Here is an 11,487-nt window from a genome sequence, read left to right as displayed (position 1 = left end):
GGAACTCCTCACTCTTCCCAATATAGATGATAACTTCACACCGCTCAGTGCCATGCTTTTCATACTCACAACCCTCATACTCGGGATGATCTTTGACTCCAAGTTTTTATAGGGTGGCATACAAGATTTTGGGAAAACCCTTAGTGTTCAGGCAGTAACTACTAACCCAGGCTCCTGCCATCCCTAGTGGGTGGTTGCAAGGGAGGATTGAGCGAAAAGCTTGCTCAAGAGGAAGGGCTCGGTGAGCTAGAGTGCACCAAGTGGTGGTAGCAATGGCTAGGCTAGGCCCTTCTTGTAATGGCAGAGTGGTCAGTGGTCCTAGCGCAGTCCACCTTCAGTTCCTATGCGGGGCCACTACAAATGAATCGACTGAATTTTTTGCTCGTTCGAAGCAAGCGATGTTCGAGGCCATTAATGACTAGTATAGCTACAGGGCAAGGGTCTAGCAATAGCGCAAAAAGGAGTACGGAGAGACATGGGTCACGGCAGGTGTGAACCATAGGTGAACGTGAAACATGAAGCCACAGTTCAACAATAATTTCTGAATAGGCCTGGTCAATCGTGCACAATACGACTCGCGTGACACCTATGAAGGGCGCATCTACTAGCAATACGGTCACGATGACTAAGGCATTACTAGCGCGATTGACTTAAAGATCGTATACTGCACGAGAGTCAGTCCACCGGAGAAAGCCTAGTTAAACCAATTATGGATGCTTAAGTATAGCAATAGGGCTACTTATATGCTTCATAGTTAAACGCCCTAACTTTTTGCAAAAATAGGTTGTCAAATTTTAATTTAGAAAAGGATTTTGAAGCTTTATTTCCTCATTTATGCTCTGATACCACCTGTGGTAGAACCGTCAAATTTAATGCCTCTTAGGAGTATTTGTCTTCCATTAGACACTAAGTACTCAAGAGAGGACATAAAACTACATAGTTTCGTCGAGCACACCCCAAAGGAGAACTCAAAAATCCACATTTTACCATCAGGATCATAAATGAGAGAAGAAAGTTTACAACATTCTTAAGCCATTTCTTACATCACTTTATTACAGTAGTAGAATACCACCTCAATTGATTATAACAGCAGAATATAACAATGTTATCAGAGTTACAAAGGATACAAGATTAATCTAATGATATGGTGGAGTATTAACATAGTGGACATTTATATAAAAGAGCTGCTAATAGATTTTCATCTTTTCTTATCAAAAAAAATTTAGTGAGGGTTATAAATAAACACTACAGTCGTAGTGTGAAAGGAATCCTCTTTGAGCCCACCAGGAGGTTTCCACACATAAGAGTCAGCTCTAAGTATCCTCCGATCACCTACAACAGGGGGAATAAAACCCTGAATACTCGATTGTACACAGCAAGACTTACCCGACAGGAGGAAAACAAAACACTCCATGGATATGCAAGGCTTAATTGGCTTGTGGGTTATTGCATCTGCGGAAGCATTACTAAACGTGCGTCCTTATAATCAATTTTATTAGCAGTCATCATTAGTTCATTGACTAACCATTCTATGTAAGCACCTATGCTACTTTCAAGCTAGTGGTAAGCAATCAGAACCATTTGGTCACCTTTCAAGTTCCAGTTCTTACTACGGTGCTAGACCATAGCCAAGTCGATACTGTCTCATAGAAATGGCGATTCGTGAATTAATGTATCCCAGCTGGGTACCCTGAAACACATGCCTCGCTTGTACCCTAGGCACAAACAAGACCAACCCACTCCCCTACTGTCAAGGGGTCTAGGTCCCTGTCCAAACTTAGACTCCAAGCCCCCACACTTGAGACCCAGTCTCCGTATGGTGCTTAGACCTCTACCTTTTCCCGCCTCCAATTAGTCAGTTCGGAAAGAGCTGGGACCCACGACAAGAGCATAATGAGCCTTCCCGCTCCCATAAGCAAGTATGTGCTCAGGATAATAAGTTTGTGACCTGACTACCAACCACAGCAACGGATGGTCCTCAATCGACACAGGCGGAACAAAGTGCAATCCGAGTCTTGCTCGAATGCCTAACCAAGTCTAGATCCAAAGTACCATTCCACCCGGTCTCCAATTATCATTCATATATTTTTCACGTGATAGTAATATAATAACAACAACAATATCTTTCATGTCTCTCGCAAGTGATAGACAATCACTTGACTTCTACCAGGTCCTATAGCAGAGCAATCTATATGATCCTGACATACTAGTAGGACTCATAGGATCAGGATATATATATATATATATATATATATATATATATATATATATATATATATATATATATATATATATATATATATATATATATATATATGCAAGTGGTTTCATTTAACTCCTTAAAACTTAATGCACAAGCATAAAATAAAGATTAGCATTCCATCGAGCTTGCCTGGGCAAGATACAACTAAGGATTAGCATTCCATCGAGCGACATGATCATTAAGGCACCATCTTTTCTACTACTTCAGTCGACTCCATGATCCATCATTGTTCCTATTATGATATACGTGGATGCAACATAGAGACACAATTAATCAACGGTAACCGCAACTCCTAAAAATACGATTACGCTCCACAAGCTAACGAGCTAGCTTTAACAACTAACATACTAGTCTACATATCCACGTCGTCAAGTAAGGCTTTGCCTTCAGAAAAATATTCTAGTTTTAAAATTCCAAGGTGTTTCGGCATTTTATTGATTAAACATATATTTTTGAACTAGGGCTCATTTAGCTACCTTAGCAAACTAATTATTATGGACCTACAAAAATTATAGTGAGCACCTAATAATGTTAGGAATTTACTGTGAAAGTTTCAGAGCCAACACTATCACCAATTTATCACAAAAAATCCTACAAGTTTATATCTTATAATATTAAGCATCTCAAATTAATTAGATAACTCTCGAAAATATTATAAAACTATATGAACAAAATATACTAACAGATAGATCATGATTTTAGGAATTGAACAAAATTAATTTGATAATTTTCGGTTAACTACGTAATTTTATATTGAATTTACAAGTTTACCTTAGAAATTAAATTAGAAAATGCTTTAGAAAATAAAAAGGGCCAGTGGCAAGCATTTGGCCTAGCAGCCCGGCTTGGCCCAACGCGGAACGTGAGCGCACACAGCAGGCCAGCCCAGCAACGGCCCCCAAGCAGGGAGTCCACGCGCGTGGCTCTTTTACAAAAGAGACCCTGATCTTTTCTAAAACTATGTCGTCGTTTGTTTACTATTTCCCTCTCTCTCTCTGACTAATTCATTCACCCCCCTCGCTTCTTCCTAATTTCCCCACGCACATCCCCGAAGCAGGAAACGTGGCGGCGCGGCGAGCACGGGCACCGAGCGGTCACGTCGGCCATCAAGGGTTCGCGCGGACTTATCTAGAGGGTCGATCGCAATCCTTGACCTAAGAGGCTATGTTGGGTGGCAGTGGAGAGGTGGGAGGCGCTCTAGCGCATGCTATAGCGGCGGGCAGTGGTGTACGGTGGCGGCGTAGCCATGCCGGTGAATGAGGAGGGTGGAGAGAGAAAAGAAGTGGTGCACAAGCACCAGTGTCATACAACTAGAGCAGCCGATGCATTGATGAGGATGAAGAGGCCCTATGTGGTGCTAGCCACGAGCAAGCGGCGAAGGCGGCAGCATACCGAGATGGCATGGTCATGTCAGCTCACCTCCGATGGGAACTTCAGTGAAGCTAGGGCGAGCATCAGCACCAGGGGGTTAAGATGAGTCTACAACTGACTTGAATTGAACTAAGACCAATCGTATAGACTTACCCCTAAAATGTGCCATACTACAGTGGCGAGATGACCGGCGATGGCAAAACACTAAATTGGTCAACAACAAGGCTCATATGCACCTTGGTGCGGGTCGGCTGCTAGCGAGCCTCCAATCCTAGCTGCTAGAGCAATGAATCAAGATGGGGTATCATGAACCGCGCGTATAAGCTTGCAGAGCAGCGCGGCTCCGTTGGCATCAAGGCAGATGGGGTAGCGGCTTCTAGGCTTGGACAACCTCAACCAAGGCTATGTTAAATGGGCGGGAGCATCCGTATGGTGAGGCTCAGAGGGAGCATGCTATGGGGTGCTGAGATGGGACCGCTCGGTCTTAGCAGGGTGTGGACGGCGATAGTGGAACAGTGGTCGTGTGGGAAAGGCATTGACACCACGACAAAGGGCAGCAACATGATGGAAAAGCGAATGCAGACAGCGACTCAGCGAGTAGGCGAATTGAGCGGAGAGACGAACGCTACGATGGCTAGATGGCGACTGCCGTAGCGTCGGCTTGGCCCCACGCATGGCCTGGCTAGTAGCGCGCACGCGGTAGCCACTAGATGCAATGCCGGAGCTAAATCTCGATGCTAAGCAAGCTCGTAACACCAGGGGTGTTACAATGCCGAAGCTCCTCTACTGCTCCAAGCCATCTAGGTGGTGGCAGCCACCAAGCAAAACAAGAAATCCACAACCACAACGATCCCTAAGTGACACTAGATGCAATCACTCAAGTAGATGCACTTGGAATCACTCTGAATCTCACTATGATGATGAATCAATGATGGAGATAAGTGGGTGATGTTTGCTTAGGCTCAAAAGGATGTTAGGAATGTCAAAGTGCCAAGAGAGGTGCCTTGGAGCAAGCCAAACACTATTTATAGAGCCCCACAAACGAATAGAGCTATTAGGGCCAAGGTGGGGCATCCTACGTACTGACCGGACGCACCGGTCGAGTTGACCGAACGCGCCCTTGCCAGCATCCGGTCGAGGATCCTGTGCCACATGTCATGTTTGTTGAATACCAAGCATCGATCTCTAACGGTCAACTGATCAAGCGCCCTAGGGTTAAGTTGTGACCAGACTCAGAGAGGAAACAACCGAACTCTAGATCACTTAGCGTCAGATCAAGTCCAAAGAGCATCCAGAGCCAGTTTTCTCTGACCAGACACGTTAGGTCAACAGTGACATGACACGCCCTAGCATCCGGTCCTCATGTCTCTTCTCAACGCACCCCCGCGAAGCCAATGTCATCCTACGTCACAGCCGACCTAACGTGCGCCCTGCATGTCCAATCACGTGAAACGCCTCCTCTATAGAAGATGACCGGACACGCAGGTGCGTGAACGCCAGTGTCCAATCACTCTCTGCTTCTCTCGGCTAGCCATGCTGCCTCACCTATAAATTACCGGACGCGCCTGGGTGAGTTCGGTCATCCCACGGACAGCATCCGGTCGTGGACCTTCTCCTCTTTTTCTTTTTCAAAGTCCACAGCCGCTTCACCCTTGCTTCCAACTTGCTAACCACAAAGTGTAGAACTTGTGTGCACATGTGTTAGCATTTTTCAAAGCATTTTACAAGGGTCAAGGTTAGCACAATAGGTTCCTAAATGCATATGCAAGAATCATGTCACCTAGTGGCAGTCGATAAACCGTTTAGCCAAAGATTTTTCCTCTCTATAGTACGGCTATCAATCCTAAGTCACTCACACCCTCTATGGTGTCTTGAGTGCAAAACAAAAACCTATCTTATACCTTTGCCTTGATCTTCTCGGTTTTTGTTTTTCTCTTTCTTCTTTTCCAAGTTGAGCTTGATCATCATCAACACATGTCCATCTTCATCTCCATTGACCTCATCTTGCTCTATCACTTGGATTGGACCACCTTTTCTAATTCACACACTTAGATCAAAGGTTAGTCCTAGGTTTCATCAATTATCCAAAACCAAACTAGGGCTTTCAACGGCTTCGAATCTAGGCAGACAGGGTGTGCTGCGGGGGTGAGGCGAGTCGTCTGGACGCGTGGGCACTGTGATAGGACGGGTGCACGTGTGGGGCGAGAATAAAAATCAGCGTCAGCGCATGGAGGCAGGTTGCGCGGGCGTCCTGTTCGGACGTCCGAGCGCTAGCATAGCCCGTTGGGGGTGGTTTGGGTGACTTCGAATATTAGTACATACCTAGTTCATACAAAGCTACTAACGCCTCATTGGAGTCTCACTCCGAGTAGGCCACCCGCCGTGGCACCGCCATTGAGTTGGGTGATCGCGTCGTAGTTGCTGCGTTGTGTTCTAGATTTGTGATTTTGTTCTGAGATAAGAAGTCATAGTCATAGAGTCGATAAAGAAATCGCTAACGCCAATCTGCTAGGCTGCTGTTGATGGTAGTTAACGTTCATCATAAACCGTTAATATAACTTATATAAATGTATAAAAAGGATCACCAACATAGGTCTAGGGGTTTCAACTAATAAATTCCACAAGTTTTGGTGAATCTATGTTTGCAGGACGATTTAATCAGAAAATCATCAAGGTTGACCTATATGTAAGAATTAATTGCGCTTATCCGCGGCGTAAACAACACTAGAAGACCCCAGAAGACTCTCCACCAAAGATCGAGCCGAGACGCTGACATGGGGGCCAGCCGATCGGCCTGTGGGACCCACGTGTCAGCCTCCCCTTCAAATGTCGGTTCTCCACCGCCACCTAGATTGCATCTACGCCATTCTTTCAAGTTGATTTGATCCGAGGGTCTAGAATTGATGCTTCGGCCTATATATTGCAGCCCCAACCCCCTCCCTCAGGCTATCTTGAAAACCCTAATTCATATGTCTCCTTTAGATCAACACACATCAAGAGGATTAAGTCTAGAGCTCTCCAATATCGTAGATTAGTAGCTTGGGAGTGAGGATCGAGTTGGGCTCATGCTCAAGTTCCGGATCTAGTCTTGGAGGCAAGGCAAAGCCTTGTAGCTTCACTTCTACATCTTGTAAGACTTATTATCAATTTATCATATTCTTATCACATGACTATGCTTACTTTGAATATATATCATGCTTAGTTATGGTTATCATTACTTTTGTGTGCGGGTTCATAGAGTACTTAGCCTGCTAGTTTACCAATTAGGCTAAGTAGCCGAGTCTCCTGTAAGAATGGTGCTTATACGATGCTCTACCTATGAGTGCACCTTGTTCTCTGGTTGGGTGGTAGTAGTGGGAGGTGACAGCCCCATCTATCCTTTGTAGTCCACTCCGAATTGAGTATGTTCTTAAATTGTAGGATCGTAGTCGCGTCAGTAGAGTTATCTATTGTGGGTGCTCTACCGTCTAAGCGGCATCCCAAAGTGCATAAGAGTAGAGTTAGTCTTAGCTATAGTTGGATGTATATATACTTTGACCATGTAATAGAAATATCATAGGAATCTACCTCACCCGTTGTTCTTCCGAGTTAACTAGTTTACATTATCTTAGTGATCTATCCCCTGAGTGTCATTATGCTTTATTCATATCATTACATTCACTCCTGCTTTAGCTATGCTGATATGTTGATTGATAGATATTTCTTTATTACTCAATAAGTCTTTACTCCATTGTTTTTCGGTGGTAAAATATAAATAACGATACCTGAAATACTTCCGATAAAATGCTACAATAGTATTCTATGCGCTTGTGGTATCCTTTATATTCTATTTGCACTTAATAAATACCAACAGTTGTCATGGGCCTTAACGAGCCAACCAAGCCATATACTAATACAACTACGTCTGAGTGTATACCTAGGGGAGCCCATGGGATTGGGGCCTAGGGCGGCCGGCCGTGAGTGCGATGTGGGGAGGCGGCGGATACAACGAGGGAGATAAAACGAGTGGATAAGAAGCCATTAGCCGTCCGTGCGTGAGTGTATGGTCCATCTCTCTCTCTCTTTGTATATATATAAGGGTACAATTGCCTTTTTTAGGGAGACGGATGGAATCGTTGATAAATATGTTGTGTGCATCGTTTGTACGAGTGGGGCTTTCCTATTTTTGAAGTCGGAAGTATTCATTTTAGCCTATGGCAGGCGGATACATGATCTCCCACGCCTATAATGAAAACCAGAGTATTGTCATGTTTTATACACCAGCCGTCCGTGCGTGAGTGTATGGTCAATCTCTCTCTTTTCTTTTCTTTTCATATAAGGGTACAATTGCCTTTTTAGGGAGATGGATGGAATCATTGATAAATATGTTGTGTGCGCCGTTTGTACGAGTGGGGCTTTCCTATTTTTGCTCGAAGTCGGAAGTATTCATTTTGGCCTATGGCAGGCGGATACATGATCTCCCACGCCTATACTGAAAACCAGAGTATTGTCATGTTTTATACACCATTACGTACGTGAGTGTATGGTCAATCTCTCTCTTCTTTTTATATAAGGGTACAATTGCCTTTTTTTTAGACGGATGGAATCATTGATAAATATGTTGTGTGCGTGGTTTGTACGAGTGGGGCTTTCCTATTCCTGCTCGAAGTCGGAAGTATTCATTTTTAGCCTATGGCAGGCGGATACATGATCTCCCACGCCTATAATGACAACCAGAGCATTGTCAAGTTTTATACACCACTTTAATGTTCTCCTGTCCTACTTTTTTTTTAACTAAAATTGTGATAAGTTTGCACATTGGTCGTTTAAGAGGTAACTATAAAATAGGTGTTACTTTTTATCATATTCACAGTATTATGCATTCTGTACCTAAATCTGTCCCTTAAATCCTATGGCGACACACTATTGTGTTAATGTCAAATGGTGCTATAAATTTTTCCTGTACAATTTTTTCATGTTCAGCGTAAAATTCCTATAGCAACGCGTGGGGTATCATCTAGTTTAGAAATAGTTTGGAATTCCTCATGCAAAATGGTCTTCTATATTTTAGGAGGGGTGTTTTAAAAACTGTTGGAGAAAGGCAATAGATATGCTCCCAACTTTTTTTAGACATTTCTAAAACTCATTAGTTTATCAACCATTTTTTTTGGAAATTATTGGATATGCTCTTTTTTTTAAAAAAATGTGTATTTGGGGAAAAATACAAGAAGATGTAACTATAATAACCGGATCATGGCACAGCATACGCATTTGCATTCACATAATCACAGCTACTGCTAACTGTAGCAGCTCACTAGCTCAGATGGCCATATATGATTGTTGTGAATTGGTCGCAATCCTTGGGATGACTAATCTGTTTACTATGCACAATCCTGACCCATGCAGACGAATCCTGCTGATGAAATAAGAACATTTGAAAACTGATGACACGCATGGTCACCGGCTCGATCCCGGCCACATGAACAGCGGCAAGTTGGCCGCTAAATAAGAGAACGAATAGATCACACCGATCGACGATATATACACACCATAAGTTGACTCTGAGAAAAACGTACAAATCTGGAATGGCCTGCGGGTCACACATTCTTCTTAAATCTGCATTGCAGTTCTTACAAGTGATTGTTCTAAAACCATCATCAGATTAAAAACGAAAACTAAAGCAAAGAAAACCTTCATACATTCCTGTTTTTTTTTTATAAAAAAAAAACCTTCATACATTCCAAGAACTACTGCAGCCCATATGAATATGATGGCCAGTGAAAATTATTATGACAAGGAGCATGCATGCATAAATACACTGGGGAATCAATTAACCCGTGGAAGTGGAACGCCGCCGGCAGGATCTGGACTCCGTGATCCGTCGCGCTACTTACCGACGAAGCTCGATCGCCGTCCAGTTGTGACGACGCAGATCATCACAAGAAGGCCCATGCGCACGCGAACGCCGCGAGCGCAGCAGTGACCGTGAGCGGCGCGGCGCGGCCCGGCGCGCTGGCGGGAATGAACCCCGGGTCCTGCGGGTACAGCGGGCCCTTGCCCGGCGGCGTGCTCCCGATCTGGATGTACGCCCCCGGCGGCGGCGGGCACCCGGCCCCGGGGTAGGTCGCGGGCGGCGGAGGGCTGTAGTAGTAGTACGGCGGCGGGGGAGGCAGCGCGGGCGGCGGCGGCGACGGGTACAGCACCGGGCAGTCGGCGCCGACGCACGGCGAGCACCCACCGCACTTCTTCACCTCCCCCTCGACCGCCGCAGCGGCTGGCGTCGTCGCCGCCGCCGCGATGGCGATGATCGCCAGCGCGAGCACTGATCTTCCTCCCATCACCAGCCAGCCGGCGAGCACAACTAGGCTAACACACACTACGCTACGAGCCTACGAGGCTACGATCGAGAAAGGTGTGTGGTGCGGCTGGCCCTCGCAACCGCGCTCTCTTATGAAGCGAGTGCGACCTCGAGGCTCCAGTGTACCTATCTACTACTCCCTTTGTTTGCAGGAATATTAGCTGGGATTCGTTGGAATGGGAGAAGAAGGTAGACTGGCACTGGCACTGGCACTGGCAGTAGAACTGGAAAGGATCGGAAGGAATAAGCAGCAGAATTGTACTGTGGTGGTTTGAGAAGGTGTGCACTTCATCGTGGTCGTTGCGGGATGGCCTGGGCCCTGGGGCATGAAGGCCGGTGGTTGCTGCTCGCCCCTGCAGTCTGCTCGAAAGGGATGTGCGATCGGAGCATGTGGCGGGTCAAATTGGCCGGCCACATGCATGACTACGCGGGAGCGGCCGGCGCATGTGCGCCTGCCTGCATCAGCGCGCCCATCCGACTCTGTGCACAAGCAGTGCGTGCGTGATCGCGCCGCGCGACGACGCGGCGAGCTTGGCTAAGCTAGCGTAGTGGCGAGAGTTGAGGCTCATCATTGAAGTTGAAGTAGGAGCGGGGTCGCGTAAAGGTGGCTTCACCTGCGTACCAAGTATAATAAAGCGCCTCTATCTGGTCCGGGCTGTCCTGGCATGTGAGGGTGGTGACCACTGACCTGATCCCTTTCATCGATCCACTCCTATTCCCGTTGCTTCCTCTGCCACAATACGTACTTCCCACTGCATTTCTGCATCTTGACGTGCAGATTCAACGCATCCAGGTAAGGAAGTACACACTTTGATTTGTTCCGAAATAACGCTGCTAAATATAGCTGCACAAATCCGAAACATTTTCAATAAAAAACACACGCATGTTTCTCACATTTGCTATAGGATGAATATACGCCAGGGCCATTTTGGTTCGTCGTCTAAGGTTGCTAACATTTGCTATAAAATTTTTGCTACACCTGTCTAAAGTTACATCAAAATGTGTTTGTCATACCTAGGCAAGCCTAATAAGAAAAAAAAAAACTTGGAATAAAGTCCTTTTTTCAACCTTATCGAGACAAATTAGCTAGGTTCTCTCGTTGTTTTCAAAAGTGTTTTTACATTTTTCTAAGAATAATAAAGTATGGTTTAATCCCTAAAATTCATAACTAATTTATTTAAACTAAAAAAATGTTGTTTATGCGTTGGTACTCTATTTGGAGCTTATTTAGTTTAAATAAATATAATGAGCATGACTACGAAGACTAAAGCAATCGGAACGTAAGTAAATATGGGTGTTTGGTTGTACCTCTCCTGTAAGCCATAACCCATGCTAGTCCAAGCCTGTCCAAGTCCATGGGCGTGTTTGGTTGTCATGTGCTAACTAAGCCTATATTGTTTAGATCTTATTTACTGTAATATATGGTTTGTTTGGGACAATTGCTCTATTGAAAAAGTGAATCTGGATGTGGGATTCACTATGGAGCAGCTCCACTAGTGGATCTAGGGAACCGTTT

The 11,487-nt window shown here is 45.1% G+C and overlaps 1 protein-coding gene across 1 annotated transcript; it reads right to left on the bottom strand.

Annotated features, from left to right (window-relative positions):
* Positions 1–9,159: 9,159 nt before the first annotated feature.
* On the bottom strand, positions 9,160–10,273 carry LOC136452572 (uncharacterized). Its single transcript, XM_066453178.1, has one exon. The coding sequence runs from the start codon at positions 9,949–9,951 to the stop codon at positions 9,550–9,552; it is 402 nt and encodes a 133-aa protein (XP_066309275.1). The 5' UTR covers positions 9,952–10,273; the 3' UTR covers positions 9,160–9,549.
* Between the last annotated feature and the right edge of the window lie 1,214 nt (positions 10,274–11,487).

Source organism: Miscanthus floridulus, chromosome 5 (assembly GCF_019320115.1).
Source record: "Miscanthus floridulus cultivar M001 chromosome 5, ASM1932011v1, whole genome shotgun sequence".
Classification (NCBI taxonomy): Eukaryota; Viridiplantae; Streptophyta; class Magnoliopsida; order Poales; family Poaceae; genus Miscanthus; species Miscanthus floridulus.
The sequence above is the reverse complement of the archived record's forward strand: the minus strand, read 5'-3'. Positions and strand labels throughout refer to the sequence as shown.

Excerpts from the sequence above, each read along its gene's own strand:
- LOC136452572 (XM_066453178.1), bottom strand. The coding sequence starts at position 9,951 with ATGGGAGGAAGATCAGTGCTCGCGCTGGCGATCATCGCCATCGCGGCG.